The sequence below is a fragment of the Ranitomeya imitator genome, chromosome 6 (assembly GCF_032444005.1).
Source record: "Ranitomeya imitator isolate aRanImi1 chromosome 6, aRanImi1.pri, whole genome shotgun sequence".
NCBI lineage: Eukaryota > Metazoa > Chordata > Amphibia > Anura > Dendrobatidae > Ranitomeya > Ranitomeya imitator.
Genome location: NC_091287.1, coordinates 538,226,204 through 538,246,441, shown reverse-complemented (window position 1 = coordinate 538,246,441; position 20,238 = coordinate 538,226,204). Strand labels below are relative to the sequence as shown.

The 20,238-nt window shown below is 44.3% G+C and overlaps 1 protein-coding gene across 1 annotated transcript in view; it reads left to right on the top strand.

The window, feature by feature from the left end:
* Positions 1 to 1,206: 1,206 nt before the first annotated feature.
* Positions 1,207 to 20,238, top strand: part of KCNQ3 (potassium voltage-gated channel subfamily Q member 3) — a 280,751-nt gene continuing 261,719 nt past the window's right edge. Inside the window, exon 1 of the mRNA XM_069731938.1 lies at positions 1,207 to 2,185. Coding sequence (XP_069588039.1) covers positions 1,890 to 2,185 — 296 coding nt within the window. The 5' untranslated portion in view covers positions 1,207 to 1,889. The remainder of the gene's footprint in view (positions 2,186 to 20,238) is intronic.

Below are 20,238 nucleotides of genomic sequence, written 5' to 3'. Positions count from 1 at the left end.
AGTCGTTTTCGCCCTCTGTTGGTCTGTAGCTTTGTTGTCCCCAATGTCTGCTGCTTGACCTTGTTGTAATGAAGTAATTGACTGCCGTCTTAGAAATTTTAAGGATGGAGGCAACATGAAGCTCACTAGTAAAGCCACAATTGATCCCTTCTTTCCTCACTCAAGACTTTTCTTTTCAACTCTTTTGGCATGGTTAAAAGTTATTTTTTCATTTCTATTACTTTTAGGATATTTCTAGCACTTGTTTTGCCATCCAGCTTGTCCTATTGCAAGAGGATTGTGAACATCACAGCAGTGTTTTTTATACTTTCCTTCGTTAAATAAGATTTGGTTTAGATGATCACCTAATCAGAAGCACATTAGTTAGAATGAGCTGTATTCTGGTTGGAATTCAACTGACCCTGGAATGGAATGGCTGTCAGACATGTAGAGAAGCTGATTTTTATAAAATTGTGCAGTGGTCTCTTAATTTTTGCCAGAGCTGTACCTATGGCGTTAGGCCTCTTTCACATGCAAGAAAAATTGACTGATCATTCTGATCAGACATTGATTAGAGTGTGGTCCGAGTGTCATCAGTGTTTGAAATCTACAGCATAACTTGACGGTCAGCGGATTTCGAATCTGCAGTGTTTGTCAATTTTCATCGTCCATAGCGCATGATCGGGATGTCTTGAAATCTCCTCCACGACGCTGCTAAAACAGATTTTCCACACGTAAATCAGCTGAAGAAAACTGGCTCCATATTCCCAACGTGGGAACGTAACCTAAATATTATTATACAGTTCTACTTGCCCACAAATGAATACAGTTTATTTTCTCGTATGAATTTTTACCAGCGCACTTGACTTATTGCATTGCAATTTTATTAAAATTACCAAAATTGTACAACCAATATGTGACTCCGGCCTAAAGGTAATTAACCCGTTAAGTAATAGAATATTCTTCCTCGTACTTTCTAATCCGAGCCATCTGGATATGATGGTGTTAAAAGGAAGACTATACCCTGGAACAAGCATTCGATAGCAGCGGACATTTTTAACCATTGCTTTCCTGGATTGCACGTATCACAGAGGCCAGCGGTTTGGACTCTGCCCCTCATGCCCAAGATGTAATTCCATGTTGTCTCCATCACCGAACACACTTGTGTCAGCAGAGGCAGCACACTGCTATGTGTTTCACCATGAGCCCCTCCTATACCACCCTCCTCCCAGCTCAGAGTCTCTCCCCATCAGACAGCCCTCAGCAAGCAGCAGAAGAGGAGGATGATCTTCAGCAATTCATCAATGAATGAGTGGCAGCCAGGGCAGGACGCATGATCTCCTCAGCTGCCTATAGGGAAGCCATCGCTTCTTTTTACTGCGCAAGGAAAAAAACAGGATTCTCCTCCTTGGAAACAAACAGAAGAAATCACCGGGAAAGGAGCAGCAGCAGGAGGCATCTGGCTTGCAAGGCAGCAGACATGAGATGGAGCTGCACAATTATCATGCACAGCAGGGTCTGACCATCTGACTGACAGCTCTGGGTAAACCCAAACCTCAAGGCACATGTCATGTGAGCAAATACTAAAATGTGCCAGGGATTCGGTGTCTCGGAAGTGATTTTTGAGCCTGCTGGAGATGTACAATGGGCCACTCCCTGGCTTGAGATTGGGGACCTCTCTAAAGACTGAAGAGGACTAGGTTGGTCTTTTCTTGGATGATGATGTTCTCCTGGTTCTTTACACCGTACTGACATACGTGGTGGTGCGGTGATGGTGAAGCCCATGGAGGACCATCTGTGATCTCATTCGGGTGAACCTGCTGGAGATGTAACCCTTGCTTCTCATCAGATCATGGCATTGGAGTTCCCTGGCCTCCCTTCCAGCTGCTCACCCTACAGGACCAGTCAAGATGGGGCTGAAGAGCAGACACTCAGAGAGTCTTCCTAGAGATGGTGAAAAGAAAGGGGTTCTAGAGCCCAGCTCTCTAGGGACCGGACTGGATAAAGATGGGACCTTGCTGCTGGTGGGAGCAGGGAAGGAGGACGTAAAGCGTAACCCACAGGGAATTGGGCTTTTGGCAAAAACACCTCTGAACTGTAGCCGACCAGTCAAGAGGAACAATGCTAAGTACAGGAGGGTGCAAACTTTAATTTATGATGCCCTGGAGAGGCCGAGAGGGTGGGCACTGCTCTACCATGCCTTTGTGTGAGTAACCCGCACCTGACACACTTACATGTATCCATGGTCATATAGGTAAAATGCTCCAGAGAAGGTAGAGAAGGTTTTCTATTTGGTTGTCGCTCTACTTGGTGAACGATATCATTTTCCATGGTTATGACTACTCAGCGGCTCTGCCACAATTGGGGAAAAGCCTTCAGAAAAGACATAGATGTATTGTACCAGTGGCATGTGGCCCTATCATTATTATTTATATAGCACCATTATTCCATGGTGCTGTACATAACAAGGGGTTACATATAAAGTAATAGACCCTACGGAGGTCCATGGGTTGTGGTGTCAGGTTTTTGTACCTGGACCTGCTATCTGCTTGTCATTCGCTTTGGATGTGGACCTGCTCATGTATAAATGGGCCTATTGTTACCAGCAGGTCGGCTCCAAGTTCATGATACCTGTGTCTTCTCCACCTATAATAATAGGACGGTGTGTGCGGCGGCGGCGGTGGCACGCTCCTGGATTAGGGGGATGTGATGGAGGAGACGCCGCCGTGTGTCTGCGATGACATATGTGTTCTGCATTGTTTCTGTTACAAAATAGCAAAATGAGTTCATCCTCTCAGAGACTCCGAGGAAGAGATGACCCAATCGTGTTCTCCGCCGCCTCCTGCTCAGCTGTGTGTCTACAATGTACATGCAGCATTCCATGTTACCATGGCAACCAGGAAAGGTGTTGTGCGGAGATTCTAATCAGGTTATAATTAGCCTGGTATGGAAAGAAGTAGCTATACGTGCATATGTCTGTCTGTGTATCTATGCATTATCTATCTATTATCTACTATCTATGTATATCTCTTTATAATCCATCTGTCCATGCATCTATCAATCGATCATCTGTATCTGTATCTGTGTATCTATCTCTTTTTCTCTTATTGGTAAGTCTATCTATTTCTATACACCTAACATATCATATCTATCTATTATCTATCGATCATCTATCATATATCTATCTAAAGAAAAAAAGATAAAAGAGCAGCGCCTTTCTGACAATTTGGGTGCAAAGCCTCCCAGTTACATACCAGTCCTTATTATATTTAGAAAAAAATCGGGAACAGCGCATCATCTCAAGTGAAAAAAGGTGTTGTTTAATAGCCATGTGTGAAAAAGGCTCACAAGTGGACCCGAAATGTTGCATGATTGGCTATTTTTTTCTCTTTATCTACTATCTATCTATCTATCTATGATCTATTATCTATCTCTCTATTATCTATCCATCTATTATCTATCTATCTATTTATCCATTATCTATCTATCTATTATCTATCTACTTATCTATCATCTATCTATCTATTATCTATCTATCTATTTATCTATCATCTATCTATCTATCTATGATCTATTATCTATCATCTATCTATCTATCTATCTATGATCTATTATCTATCTCTCTATTATCTATCCATCTATTATCTATCTATCTATTTATCTATCATCTATTATCTATCTACTTATCTATCATCTATCTATCTATCTATCTATTATCTATCTATTATCTATCTATCTATTTATCTATCATCTATCTATTATCTATCTATCTATCTATGATCTATTATCTATCTATTATCTATCTATCTATCTATCTATCTATGATCTATTATCTATCTCTCTATTATCTATCCATCTATTATCTATCTATCTATCTATCTATCTATCTATCTATCTATCTATCTATCTATCTATCTATCTATCTATCTATCCATCCAGGTGCAAAAACAGAAAAGGGACCCTGTGCAAGAACAATATATGGGCCCTTTGCAGTCCAATAGCTCATAATAAAGTACAATTCCACCTGCTTTGGATGTGGAAATGGCCCCCTTACCTTTTGCGCCCCTTTCAAATCTATCTATCTATTTATCTATTTATTATCTATCTATCTATATCTATCTTTTATATATCTATCTATCTATCTATCTATTATCTATCTATCTATCTATCTATCTATCTATCTATTATCTATCTATCTATCTATCTATCTATCTATCTATCTATCTATCTATCTGTCTATCTATTATCTATCTATCTATCTATCTATCTATCTATCTATCTATCTATCTATCTGTCTATCTATTATCTATCTATCTACAACGCCTGAGGTGCTCTCTAATGATAGCAGGTACAGTGGACACCTCAGGAGATAACAATGCTGTTACTTACCAAGGCCAATTACCACCAGCCATATAGTAATAATAATAATAATTTTATTTATATAGCGCCAACATATTCCGCAGCGCTTTACAAATTATAGAGGGGACTTGTACAGACAATAGACATTACAGCATAACAGAAATCACAGTTCAATACAGATACCAGGAGGAGTGAGGGCCCTGCTCGCAAGCTACAAACTATGAGGAAAAGGGGAGACACGAGAGGTGGATGGTAACAATTGCTTTAGTTATTCGGACCAACCATAGTGTAAGGCTCAGGTGTTCATGTAAAGCTGCATGAACCAGTTAACTGCCTAAGTATGTAGCAGTACAGACACAGAGGGCTAATAACTGCATAAAGTGAATGAGAACATGATACGATGAACCTGATTATGGTTTAAGTTTTTTTTTTTTTGTTTTTTTTTTTTATGATAGGCCACACAGGGATCGTTAGGTTAATGTGTTGAGGCGGTAGGTCAGTCTGAACAAATGAGTTTTTAGGGCACGCTAAAAACTGTGGGAATTGGGGATTAATCGTATTAACCTGGGTAGTGCATTCCAAAGAATCGGCGCAGCACGTGTAAAGTCTTGGAGAGGGGAGTGGGAGGTTCTGATTATTGAGGATGCTAACCTGAGGTCATTAGCGGAGCGGGGGGCACGGGTAGGGTGGTAGACTGAGACCAGGGAGGAGATGTAGGGTGGTGCTGAGCCATGGAGTGCTTTGTGGATGAGGGTAGTAGTTTTGTACTGGATTCTGGAGTGGATGGGTAGCCAGTGTAATGACTGGCACAGGGTAGAGGCATCGGTGTAACGGTTGGTGAGGAATATGATCCTGGCTGCAGCATTCAGGACAGATTGGAGCGGGGAAAGTTTGGTAAGAGGGAGGCCGATTAGTAGAGAGTTACAATAGTCCAGACGAGAATGAATAAGTGAAACAGTCAGAGTTTTTGCAGAGTCGAAAGTAAGAAAAGGGCGAATTCTAGAAATGTTTTTGAGATGCAGATAAGAAGAGCGAGCCAGTGATCGGATGTAGGGGGTGAATGAAAGGTCAGAATCAAGGATGACCCCAAGGCAGCGGGCATGTTGCTTTGGAGTAATGGTGGAACCGCACACGGAGATGGCAATGTCAGGCAAAGGTAGGTTAGTAGAGGGAGAGAAGACAAGGAGTTCAGTTTTTGACAGGTTCAGTTTCAGATAGAGGGAGGACATGATGTTAGAGACAGCGGTAAGACAATCACTGGTGTTTTCTAAAAAGGCCGGCGTGATATCAGGAGAAGAAGTGTATAATTGGGTGTCGTCAGCATAGAGATGGTACTGGAAACCAAATCTAGTGAGACAGAAGGGGGCACCACAGGAATACAGGGATCCAACCTGATCTATATTACAAGCAATAATGCAAAAAAAGGCGATAAGAAATAGATCATAAAAAGGGGATCACCTGAGGCATTAGATCCAGTATAAAAATATACAAATTTTATTTATATTATGAAACACAGAAAACCACACAAAAAGACATATTAAAAACATTAAAACTGGTCACACATGTGACCTACACACAGTAACAAAACGGCTCATAATAAAGCCAGCCTCCTGAAGAGACTCCCCAGCAATAATGCAATAGAATATCCCTATAAATATAGGGTATGGTATTTATGTGAACAGCACTTGAGCTCTAAAAAAGAGCGAGATATAAGGTCATTAAAGAGAATTCGCCTAAGGCAATTTATTACATAAATGCATGCTCAATGTTGGTAAAATTGGCGACACTTTGTATATTAATTTACTAACTCAAGTGAGCCATAAAAGAGTAAGACCGTTAATAAACCGCAGTGACTTGCAATACAAATAGTTTCAAAATATAAATATGAACCTATCGCTTGAACAGACCCACAGAATGACCATACCGGGAGAAACAAAAGAAATGCGATCTATAAACACAATAATTGTATAATAACTCCTCTCACAAGGTCCTATAGAAGGCTGTATATCCAGATGTATGCAAATACTAAGTCACCCATAATAGAGAGCATATCCAAATTTGCGGAGTGCCAGCGGGATTGTTGTACCCAGCCCCCTTACCCAGAATCATTTAAGGGGGAATACATCCCACTCCAATAAAGCTCTGAGCTTACCCACAATGGGGAACACACCCTGGATCATGGAGACCAATAAGCACAGATAAGCATCTATTCAGTTATTAAGCGATCCTAGTCACTGCTGTAGATCAATCAAGAGCCCCGGGGAGCAAAGGCAGGAGGTGCGCAGACCCGACGCGCGTCGCCACCAGAAATGGCTTCGTCAGGGGTGTCTCCTGTGGGTATCCTGTGTCTACTTATAGCAAATATTTACAAATCAAAATGCTGCAGCTGTGCTGCTTACCAGAAGTAGCGTGGACTCCGTGGGGCCGGAAGTTCCAGAGACCGGCGTCCAGTGAGTCTGGATGGCGCATGCGTGGGTAGAAACCCCACCTATCGCGCGTCACCGCGCCCCAGACAGTTACCATAGAGACCATTTTGTAACAAAGCAGCGTCCCGGCCCGCACTACATCTGTGCTGGGCGCTGCTAGAGTGGAGCGCGCCACATGAGACTCGCCCCTGCTCTAAGTCCACAAAGTGAGTGGAACTAGGGAAAGAGACCAGTTATTTGTACAGACCATCAGCCGATGATCAGTGCCCTTATCATATCAGGTGAGCCTTTCAGACTCACATAGATCCGTATAAGCAAGATTTTGCAAACAATTTACCCAAAATAAGACTGTGGTTCAGTATATATTTTCCTGTATCAACATGGTGCACTCTTAACAAGTCAAAATGACCTCTGAGTACTTTCTTAAAAATAATATTGCCCCCCCCCAAAAAATAAATAAATAAAATAAAATGTATACCTTCATAACTCTCACCTAACACCCAAGTCCATGAGTCAATAACAGGTCTATCCAGGGCCGGACTGGCCATTTGGCAATTCTGGCAAATGCCAGAAGGGCCAGTCTGGTTGTGGGCTGCCTTGTGTGCTACGTTGTTAACAGAATCAATGTTCTCAAGACACCGATACTGTTCACAGTTGTGATGGAGCACAAAGGCGGTCACTCCGTCACTTACCTCAGCATGCCGTGGGTATAATTAGAAATATTGGTCTTGTAGTAAATCTTCCTTTCATCCATCCAGGGTAATATTAGTAATATATCCCATCTGGTTATTGGGGACGGGGACAACATGGGCCTGTGCGATTTCAAATGCCAGGGCTGAATTTCATCCCCAGTCCGTACCTGGGTCTATCTATCTATTATCTATCTATATATCTATTACATCACACAGACCTCCAATTGTAAAGATATGACCTCAACTCTGAACTACTCACGAGTTATTCTCTGAGCTTTCTTACGTCTTGCAGTTGAAACCATCCAGCCCCTCCCCAGACCTCCATTCAGTAAACCGATCCTATACTGATAGCAATCCTCCCAACTTCGAATAATAAGAAAGAATGGATCCACAATATCGTGCGCGTAATATCGCGGCAATTATTATTTTACGCTATGCCAGTACTCTAACCTTGCCCAGTTCTATAGATGTGTCCACACATAAATATTTCTCCTAGTGAAGCCCATTAGTTTTCCTCCCCCTTTCATGGCCTCCAAAGTGCCCCCCATACAAATGCTCAATGCCCCCACAGTACCCCATGCAGTATGATGCCCCCACAGTACACCCATTCAGTATGATGCCCCCACAGTACACCCATTCAGTATGATGCCCCCACAGTACACCCATTCAGTATGATGCCCCCACAGTACACCCATTCAGTATGATGCCCCCACAGTACACTCATTCAGTATGATGCCCCCACAGTACACCCATTCAGTATGATGCCCCCACAGTACACCCATTCAGTATGATGCCCCCACAGTACCCCATGCAGTATGATGCCCCCACAGTACACCCATTCAGTTTGATGCCTCCACAGTACACCCATTCAGTATGATGCCCTCACAGTACTTTTCCTTACATGCAATATGATGCCCCCAGAGTACATTCACCCACTCCTTGTATAAGGCCCCCAAGGTACATTGCCACCAGTCTGATGCCCTTATAGACTCCACCCACAGAGCTCCCCACAAAGTATGATGCCCTACACATATAACTCTTTTACAGCAAAACATAATTCCGCTACATCAACACACACACTTTGCCTGTGTCTTCCCCTTCTTCTTCACTGCCCAGTTGTCTGACTTGACTCAAAAATTCTTGGTAGGACCTTCAGTCTTTACATAGACTGAACAGTGGAGGAAGGAACTGTCAGCTCCCTGCTCCATTGTTATATTCAGCTAAACCTACATCCCAAGGACACTGATGCAGCTGAAGTTGGGACGTACCCCCGACCTCCAAGGATTTTCTGTGCATAGCAATCTAAAGTTCTATGTCTCTTCATTACAGGCATAATGTATTGGTATATAGACATAGATTTCTTTATCCCAGCACATATTTTTATACCAGACACTTTGCTGTATACTGGGTACTGTATATTAGTGGTAAAGTAAAAGGCAGGAATTTTCTTTTGCTATACAATTACTAAAAACTAATGAAAAACAATTACACTTGATAAACTTTAAAAAAATTAACATCATACACAAATAAATATCAGATGTAATCGTAGCAAACCATACAATACAGAGAGTGATAGTGAGTGACTGCTCAGCCGCCCTATAGGATCTAGACTAGTGTGTGATGGTCTGTCAGTATTGTGGGTGACAGCCCAGTCGTCCAATCTGAGACTGGGCATGCTGGTTTCTCAGCATTCTGATTGACAGCCCTGCTGCTCAGTCTGGCCTAGCCTGTGTCCTTTCCACCAGGTGTTTCCCATTCTTGTTAATGTGCAAGCTATTTAGCTGGCTAGCTATGAGCGGACCATTGTCAGCTGTAGCTTAGATCATTGATCTGAGTGCTTTGCTCGGTGTCTGACTTCCTGATCTTGTTTCCAGCCCTTGGATTTGTCTTGACTATTCGTGTGTGTTATCCCTTTTATCCTTGACGCTCTCTGACCTCAGGTACCGGACTTTGCCTCTGACTATCTGTTTCTCTTTTCCCCTTATCTTGACATACCCTCCTGGTACTTACCCCGAATTGTTACTTCACTATGCCCTTTTCTTGCCCTTCTGTACTATGAGTCCTCCTGGTATTTGACCTCGGACCTTCTGACTACCCTGTCTCACGGCTTGTCCTGTCCGTGAGTAGTGACTCAGTGTCACATTACAATTGACCCTTTACTATTTTTCGCCAGCATGGATCCCATTCACACGCTTGGTGATCATGTGGTGAACCTGACTCAAATGATTTAAGATCTGGCTGACAAACACCAGAACTTTCAATCTTCACATTCCCAGTTGCAGCGCTACGTAGCTATCATTGTGAAAACTCCCCACAGACTTTCGCTGCCAGCAAAGATTGCGATTTTTGCACCTTATGACATTCAGCTAGTCTCCCCCAAACCAGTAGTGGCCCTTCCTGAAGGAAAACCAGAGTATGGTGTTCAGGGAGAGAGGCTAGTTTTTACCCTATGACCCCGGTTTTCAGAGGATAAGTCCCAGCGGGTGGAAATAGTCATGTCCCTATTGCAAGAGGGTGGATCTCAAGGTTTGGTCACTGGATGCTATTGGGGCTTTTGAAAAACTCAAAAGGTGTTTAATATCTTCTCCTGTTCGAATCCAACTCAATCTTCAAGAACCATTCATTGTAGAGGAGGATGCTTCGAAGTTCACGGTAGGGGCCGTTTTATCTCAGGGGCCCAAAACTCTGACTAATTTGCTACCATGTGCATTTTTCTCAAATTTTTGTCTGCTGAAAGAAATTATGATGTTTGGAATCGTGAGTTAATCGCTGTTAAATTACCCTTTGAGGAATGGAAGCATTTTTTGAGGGGGGCAGTCCATCAAATCACTGTGGTCACTGATCATAAGAATTTAGCTTACATTGAATCATCTAAACGGCTAACTCCGAGACAGGCCAGATGGTCCTTATTTTTCTCTAGATTCAACTTCTCTATCACATTCAGGCTGGGGTCCAAGATTGTGAAATCTGCGTACTAAAGTCTGTCATAACCGGCCGGAGGGGAATTGGTTCCATTGCCAATTCCAGAAAGACCGTGGACTCATCTGTCCATGGATTTGATCATGGATTTGCCCTTGTCTGAGGTGAAAACTGTTATTTGGATGATGGTTGACCAATTCAGTAAACAAACTCATTTTGTTCCTTTTGTCAGGGTTACCTAATGCCGAAACACTCTCCAAGTTGTTTATTTGTCATGTGGTGCGGTTACATGGGATACCTCTTAACATTGTGTCTGCGAGTGCAATTTGTCTCCAAGTTCTGGAGAGCTTTTTGTAAGAAATTGGGTATCGACTTGTCATTTTCCTCTGCATACCACCCTGAAACCAACAGGCAAACAGAGAGGACAAATCAATCTGTGGAGCAAATTTTGAGGTGTTTTGTTGCGGCTCAACAGGAGGACTGTTCCTCATTCCTACATCTGGCTAAGTTCATCCTTAACAGTCTTGTCAATCAATCCACTGTAATCTCGCAGTTTTTTTGTAATTTTGGTTTTTCATCCCAATTTTGGTGAATTTTTCAGGATAACTTTTTAGTGTCCTGGGGTGGAGGTCACCATACAGAAGTTTGGTGATGTCTGGAGGGAGGTTCAGAAGAATATTTGGGGTTGCTCATATTCACCAAAATAGAAGGCTGATATAAGACATTCAGCGGTTCCTTTTTTTAAAGTAGGTGATAAGGTTTGGTTGTTATACACAAACATTAAACATATAGTGCTGTTGGCAAAGTTGGGTCCGAAGTTGATTGATCCTTATGATATTCTGGAAGTGGTCAATCCACTGACTTTTAGGTTGAAGCTTCCTTCATCTCTCCGCATCCCTAACATCTTCCATAGATCCCTGTTGAAGAAGTTTGTCCCTTCGGTGGTGTCACCCTCTTCCCCACCTCCTCCGGTTGCTGTTGATAACAGTTAAGAGTATGAGGTGCAGAGAGTTGTGGATTCTCAGAGGGTCCGAAATTCCCTCCAGTACCTTATCCATTGGAAGGAATATGGACCGGAGGAGAGATCTTGTGTTCTAGCCCAATCCGTGAAGGCCGATCGACTGACAGGGCCTTTCATTCTAGGTTTCCTGGGAAGGCTGGGGGTCCAGTGGCCCCACCTATAAGTGGGGTTACTGTCATTGTTTCATCACTCACTGTGGACTAAGGATAGGGCTCAGCTGCCCTATAGGGTCCGGAATGTGCTGGACTGTCAGTATTGTGATTGATAACCCAATCTGAGGCTGGGGCATGCTGAGCTGCCAGCCTGTGGGTTTTTCCCCTAGGTTTTTCCCATTCTGGTTAATTTACTAGCTATTTAGCTGGCTAGCTATGAGCAGACCATTGTCCGCTGTAGCTTTGCTCAATAATGGGCGTGCTTTGCTCGATATCTGATTTCCTGATTGCCGGACCCTGGATTTGTCTTGACTGTTTATGTGTTATCCTTTTTGCCCTTGATGCTCTCTGACCTAATGTATCTGACCCTAAACTTAGTCTCTGACTATCCATTTATTTTATCCCCTTATCTTGACGTACCCTTATCTATCTATTATCTATCAATCAATCATTGTATATATATATATATACACTATCTGTCTATATACAGTATCTATTTATTATCTATCTATTATATATCTGTTATCTATATATCCATCTATTATCTATCTATTATCTATCTATGTTCTATCTATCAATCAATCAATCAGTATGTATATATATATATATATATCTGTCTATCATTCTATCTATTTATTATCTTTATCTATTATCTATCTATTACCTATCTGTCTGTCTATCTATGTAATCTGTCTCCCATGGTTTATTAGATTTCTTTCCACATTATATTCTGTATGTCATTCTGCACATTCATTATTTCTGACAGTGAAAGGCAGGTATTGAATTTTAATATAATATGTTCTGGTGTGATATCCGCCGATTTCTGATTTACTACAATGTAAATATATAATGCAGGATCTCTCATCGCTTGTCAGTTGTAAGACATATTGGTCCGCCTAGATGAAATTTGGGCACTCTGATATCATTGACTAGACAATACCGGCCCAGCTGCAATGTGTGAACCTCCCCCCAATCTCTCATGTTTTGGGACATATAGTGGTTACTGAAGAATTATATTATTAGAATTTTTTCAGAGGTCAGATAATGATCCCATCACGTGACTACAGTGATTTTGAGCATTTATACAGTGGTCAGGGCTGGGACTTGGTTAACGACCGTCACTCACTGTGTACTGAACAATAACTAAAGCCACGCTGACCCACCCCTATGACTTTATTCCTCCCGGCCTTCTGAGACTTTCAGTCATATGAGTGCGCCAGTGTGGCTTCAGTCACCTTTCAGTACATAGTGAGCCGGCATGGTGGCGCACAGCTTTTAAATGTTATTAACCTTTATATTAACCCCATATCTGCAGGTTGATATAGTTTCTTGACATGATGGGTTCCCTTTAACCCCTTTCTGACATTGGGCACACGCCGATGTCAGACTTCCCCTGTTTGTTGCGGGTTCCTGCGCTGATAAATACAGCTAACATGTGCACTCAACAGGCGTGGGTGGAATCGCGATCCACCCGTGGCTGTTAACTAGTTAGATACCACTGTCAATTTCTGACAGCGGCATTTAATTTGTGCTTACCAGAAGCGCATCACTAAACCCGCCCATCGGTGACCCCATCACATGATCGCGGGTCGCCGATGGGTCACCATGGCGACCAGAGGTCTCCAGCAGACCTCTATGGTTGTCGTTGCCAGCTTGCTAAGAGCGCCACCCCTTGGTCATTGCTCATAGCAAGTGAGCAGTTCTGCTGCACACGGGCGACCTGATCATAGCCCATGTGTAGCAGAGGATATCGAAGTAGTGCAGCTCGTGGTCTCCCATGGAAACTATTGAGGCATGGAAAAAATAAAATTGTTTTTAAAAATTTAAAAAAAATATACAAATATAAAACTTCAAATCACCCCCCTTTCGCCCCATTCAAAATAAAACAATAATAAAAAAAAATACACATATTTGGTATGACTTTTGGGTTTTCATTGGCTGTAAACCGTAATCATCAACATTAACAGAAATAAACATGTGAAATAGATCACTCTGTGTGTAATGACTCTATATAATATAGGAGTTTCACTTTTTGTATTGAAGAACTGAGATAAATTAACTTTTGATGATATTCAAATTTTGTGAGAAGCGCCTGTAATTATATAGAGGAGATGCCCAGGTCATACCAGCTATACATATATCTATATATATAATCGTCTAAGGGGTACTTCCATCTGTTTGTCTGTCTTTCTGTCTCTCTGTCTGTCACGGAAATCCCAAGTCGCTGATTGGTCGCGGCAAAACGGCCACGACCAATCAGCGACTGGCACAATCCGGCGGCGAAATGGCCGCTCCCTACTCCCCTGCCGTCAGTGTCCCCTCCATACTCCCCTCCAGTCAGCGCTCACACAGGGTTAATGGCTGCGTTACACCGCGTTATGCCGCGGTGTAACGCACTCCGTTAACGCTGCTATTAACCCTGTGTGACTATACTACATGGCTGGGCAATATATTACGTGGCTGGGCAATATACTACGTGTCTGTGCTATATACTACGTGTCTGTGCTATATACTACGTGTCTGTGCTATATACTACGTGGTTGGGCAATATACTATGTGTCTGTGTTATTTATTACGTGGGCTGTGCTATATACTACATGTCTGCTATTTACTACGTGGCTGGACAATATACTACGTGTCTGTGCTATTTACTACGTGGGCTGGGCAATATACTACGTGACTGGGCAATATACTACGTGGCTGGACAATATACTATGTGGCTGGGCAATATACTACGTGGGCTCGGCAATATACTACGTTGCTGGGCAATATACTACGTGACTGGGCAATATACTATGTGGCTGGGCAATATACTACGTGGCTGGGCAATATGCTATGTGGCTGTGCTATATACTATGTGGGCTGTGTTATATGCTACTTGGCTGTGCTATATTTCTCTGCTGTATCTGTGCATCATGAATTGTGTGGTATGTGTTAAAGAGGGGGGCCCACTGAGACTCTTTCGCCCGGGGCCCTCAAAAACCTGGAGCCGGCCCTGGCTTCACTGATTGTTCGCACCCGGCCGAGTGTGACCAAACAGCGACAGGCGCAGTCCGCCCACGAATTGTCGCGGATTTTGAACCACACTTCGCTAATTGGTCGCAGCCGGCCGGCCTAATCCTATGTATAAATTGCATTATTCTGAAAACTTCATAAATAAACTACATACATATTCTAGAATACCCGATGCATTACAATCGGGCCACCATCTAGTAATTATATACAGGAGATACCCAGGTTATACCAGCTGTACATATATAATTACATACAGGAGATACCTAGGTTATACCAGCTGCACATATAAAGAAGCTACAAAGATTACAGCAGCTTTACATAGTTCCATATGTACAGCTGGTATAACCTGGGCATCTTCTGTATATGATTAGATATGTATAAGCTGGTTTAACCTGGGCATCTTTTGCACCTAATTATATATGTACAGCTAGTGTAACCTGGGTATCTCCTGTATATCATTATATATGTACAGCTGGTATAACCTGTGCACCTCCTGTATATAATTATATATGTACAGCTGGTATAACCAGGGCATCTCCTGTATATAATTATATATGTACAGCTGGTATAACATGGGCATCTCCTGTATATAATGATATATGTACAGCTGGTACAACCAGGGCATCTCCTGTATATAATTATATATGTACAGCTGGTATAACCTGAGTATCTTCTTTATATAGTTCTACAGTATATTTACAGCTGATATAACCTGGGGATCTACTGTATATAATTATATATGTACAGCTGGTATAACCTGGGCATCTCCTGTATATAATTATTTATGTACAGCTGGTATAATCTGGGCATCTCCTGTGTATAATTATTTATGTACAGCTGGTATAACCTGGGTATTTCCTGTATATAATTATATATGTACAGCTGGTATAACCTGGGTATCTCCTGTATATAATTATATATGTACAACTGGTATAACCTGGGCATCTCCTGTGTATAATTATTTATGTACAGGTGGTATAACCTGGGTATCTCCTGTATATAATTATATATGTACAGCTGGTATAACCTGGGTATCTCCTGTATATAATTATATATGTACAGCTGGTATAACCTGGGTATCTCCTGTATATAATTATATATGTACAGCTGGTATAACCTGGGCATCTCCTGTGTATAATTATTTATGTACAGCTAGTATAACCTGGGTATCTCCTGTATATAACTATATATGTACAGCTGGTATAACCTGGGTATCTTCTGTATATAATTATATATGTACAGTTGGTATGACCTGGGCATCTCCTGTGTATAATTATTTATGTACAGCTGGTATAACCTGGGTATCTCCTGTATATAATTATATATGTACAGTTGGTATAACCTGGGCATCTTCTGTATATAATTATATATGTACAGTTGGTATAACCTGGGCTTTTTTTTTATATAGTTCTATATGTACTGCTCCTGGTGTAAGTTACACATCTTACATCTTCTTGTATATAGTGATATGGAGCATACTGGTATAACCTGGCCATGTTCTATATGTAATTACTAGCTATTGAACCCGTTCTACGCCCGGGTGGCGAGCATTTATATTGGTATATGGTCTCCATCCTGGTATGTGCTGCTCCATCCTGCGTCCCCATCCTGTCATGTGCTGCTCCATCCTGCGTCCCCATCCTGTCATGTGCTGCTCCCATCCAGCGCCCCCATTCTGACATGTGCTGCTCCCATCCTGCGCCTCCATTCTGACATGTGCTACACCCATCCTGCGCTTCCATTCTGACGAGCTACACCCATCCTGCGCCTCCATTCTGACGTGCCACACCCTTCCTGCGCCTCCATTCTGTCATTTGCTGCTCCCATCCTGCGTCCCCATCCTGTCATGTGCTGCACCCATCCTGCGTCCCCATCCTGTCATGTGCTGCACCCATCCTGCGTCCCCATCCTGTCATGTGCTGCACCCATCCTGCGTCCCCATCCTGTCATGTGCTGCACCCATCCTGCGTCCCCATCCTGTCATTTGCTGCACCCATCCTGCGTCCCCATCCTGTCATGTGCTGCTCCCATCCTGTCATGTGTTGCTCCCATCCTGCGCCCCCGTTCTGTGATGTGCTGCTGCCATCCTGCACCCCCGTTCTGTCATGTGCTGCTTCCATCCTGCGCCCCCGTTCTGTCATGTGCTGCTGCCATCCTGCGCCCCCGTTCTGTCATGTGCTGCTCCCATCCTGCACCCCCGTTCTGTCATGTGCTGCCCTATTCTGTCATGTGCTGCTCCCATCCTGCGCCCCGTTCTGTCATGTGCTGCTCCCATCCTGCACCCCCGTTCTGTCATGTGCTGCCCTATTCTGTCATGTGCTGCTCCCATCCTGCGCCACCGTTCTTTAATTTGCTGCTCCCATCCATATGCCCCATACGCTGCTCCATAAAGGTTTAAGGCCCCCATAAGATGCTCCATAGTATATGCCCCGTACACTGCTCCATAAAGGTTGATGGCCCCCATAAGATGCTCTATAGTATATGCCCCCGTACACTGCTCCATAAAGGTTTATGGCCCCCATAAGATGCTCCATAGTGTATGCCCCGTACGCTGTTCCATAAAGGTTTATGGCCCCCATAAGATGCTCCATACTATATGCTCCCGTACACTGCTCCATTATGGTTTATGGCCCCATAAGATGCTCCATACTCTATGCCCCCGTACACTGCTCCATTATGGTTGATGGCCCCCTTAACATGCTCCATTCTATATGCCCCCTACACTGCTCCATTATGGTTGATGGCCCCCTTAACATGCTCCATTCTATATGCCCCCGTACACTGCTCCATTATGGTTGATGGCCCCCTTAACATGCTCCATTCTATATGCCCCCGTATGCTGCTGCAATATATATATAAAAAAAAAAAAAAACATACTCACCTATTGTTGCTGGGCGCCGAGTGCTGGGGGGCCTGAGCAGGCGGGGACACCGGCGCGCTGTGGGGGTCAGGTGCCAGTATCGCCGCCAGCTCAGGCCCCTCAGCACTTACTATATTCACCTGTCCTCCGTTCCACCGCTGCGCGCTGCCATCTTCCCGGTCCTCTGGCTGTGACTGGTCAGTCAGATGGCGGCGCCGGCGCGCATTAAGCGTGTCATCGCGCCCTCTGAACTGAAGGTCACAGGCCGAGGACCGGGAAGATGGCGGCACGCAGCGGTGGAATGGAGGACAGGTGAATATAGCCGATACTCACCCTCCTGGCGGTCCCTGCTTCTCTGTTGGAGATCGCGGTGTACATTCAGTGTTAACGCATACCACGATCTCCCGGAAGCGTCACTCTGTGAGGCCCAGACTGCGTCGGCGCTTGCGCTTGTGCAGTCTATAAAGGCTTCGGACAGAGTGACGTTCCCAGCGTTATATTATAGACTAGCTATTGAACCCGTTCTACGCCCGGGTGGCGAGCATTTATATTGGTATATGGTCTCCATCCTGGTATGTGCTGCTCCATCCTGCGCCCTAATCTTGTCATGTGCTGCGTCCCCATCCTGACATGTGCTGCTCCCATCCTGCGCCCCCGTTCTGACATGTGCTGCTCCCATCCTGCGCCCCCATTCTGACATGTGCTGCTCCCATCCTGCGTCCCCATCCTGTCATGTGCTGCTCCTATCCTGCATCCCCATCCTGTCATGTGCTGCTCCCATCCTGCGCCCCGTTCTGTCATGTGCTGCTCCCATCCTGCGCCCCCGTTCTGTCATGTGCTGCTCCCATCCTGCGCCCCCGTTCTGTCATGTGCTGCTCCCATCCTGCGCCCCCGTTCTGTCATGTGCTGCTCCCATCCTGCGCCACCGTTCTTTAATTTGCTGCTCCCATGTGCTGCTCCCATCCTGCGCCCCCATCCTGTCACGTGCTGCTCCATCCTGCGTCCCCATCCTGTCATGTGCTGCTCCCATCCTGCGTCCCCATCCTGTCATGTGCTGCTCCCATCCTGCGTCCCCATCCTGTCATGTGCTGCACCCATCCTGCGTCCCCATCCTGTTATGTGCTGCTCCTATCCTGCGTCCCCATCCTGTCATGTGCTGCTCCCATCCTGCGCCTCGTTCTGTCATGTGCTGCTCCCATCCTGCGCCCCCGTTCTGTCATGTGCTGCTCCCATCCTGCGCCCCCGTTCTGTCATGTGCTGCTCCCATCCTGCGCCCCCGTTCTGTCATGTGCTGCTCCCATCCTGCGCCCCCGTTCTGTCATGAGCTGCTCCCATCCTGCGCCCCCGTTCTGTCATGTGCTGCTCCCATCCTGCGCCACCGTTCTTTAATTTGCTGCTCCCATCCATATGCCCCATATGCTGCTCCATAAAGGTTTATGGCCCCCATAAAATGCTCCATAGTATATGCCCCCGTACACTGCTCCAGTATGGTTTATGGCCCCATAAGATGCTCCATTATGGTTTATGGCCCCATAAGATGCTCCATTATATGCCCCGTATGCTGCTGCAATATATATAAAAAAAAAATACCATACTCACCTATGGTCGCTGGGCGCCGAGTGCTGGGGGGGCCTGAGCAGGCTGGAACACCGGCGCGCTGTAGGGGTCAGGTGCCGGTATCGCCGCTAGTTCAGGCCCCCCAGCACTTACTATATTCACCTGGCCCCGTTCCACCGCTGCGCGCCATCTTCCCATTCCTCTGGCTGTGACTGGTCAGTCAGAGGGCGGCGCCGGCGCGCATTAAGCGTGTCATCGCGCCCTCTGAACTGAAGGTCACAGGCCGAGGACCGGGAAGATGGCGGCGCGCAGCGGTGGAACGGGACAGGTGAATATAGCTCATACTTACCCTCCTGGCGGTCCCTGACTCTCCGGTGGAGATCGCGGTGTGCGTTCAGTGTTTACGCATACCGCGATCTCCTGGGAGCGTCACTCTGTGAGGCCCAGACTGCGCCGGCGCTTGCGCAGTCTATAAAGGCTTCGGACAGAGTGACGCTCCCAGCATTATATTATAGATATAATTATATATCTATAGCTGGTATAACCAGGTATCTTTTTTATATAGTTCTATTTGTACTGCTGGTATAAGTTACATATCTTACATTCTCTTGTATTTGGAGAATGCTGGTATAACCTGGGTATCATTTGAGAAAATAAGAAGTATTGAACTGCTGTTTTATTGCCAAGTGGCCTTGAAAAGCTGCTATCGCCCCCACACATTGACGTCTTAAGATCTCCACTTCACAGTTAGAAATTCTGCAATCGTCAGCATCAATATTCAACAAAACTCCAGTGAGACTCTCACCAGGGCGACCTCAGGAGCCCTACTCTGACATTTGGTAACTGATTTTTTTATTTTTTTGACAATTTCATTTTAAAGGCTTCAGATGAACTGGACCTTGAGTGTGTAGAGACCATTAAACCTTCATGGCCAACGCTTTTCGGTTTGATTGGACTTTAATATTTAATCATATTGTATTTGTCGTTTTTTCCAGTCAAGGAAAAAAGTATATATTTTTTTTAAATGTTCAGTAATTCTATCACTTTGTGTTTGGATTTAAAGCTTTTTCCACATTTTGGAGAGTTACCGTATATGGAAATATCGTAATGTCTTTGGTGAAGGCTACATCTCTCGTTCCTCATACACTTCTACGACTCGTCTTCTTCTTTCATCTTACATTTATATTTATGTATCCACCAATATATTGTAGAGTGACAGCCTAGATCCTACCTTAATCTCTCCAAATCTCTTCTTCTC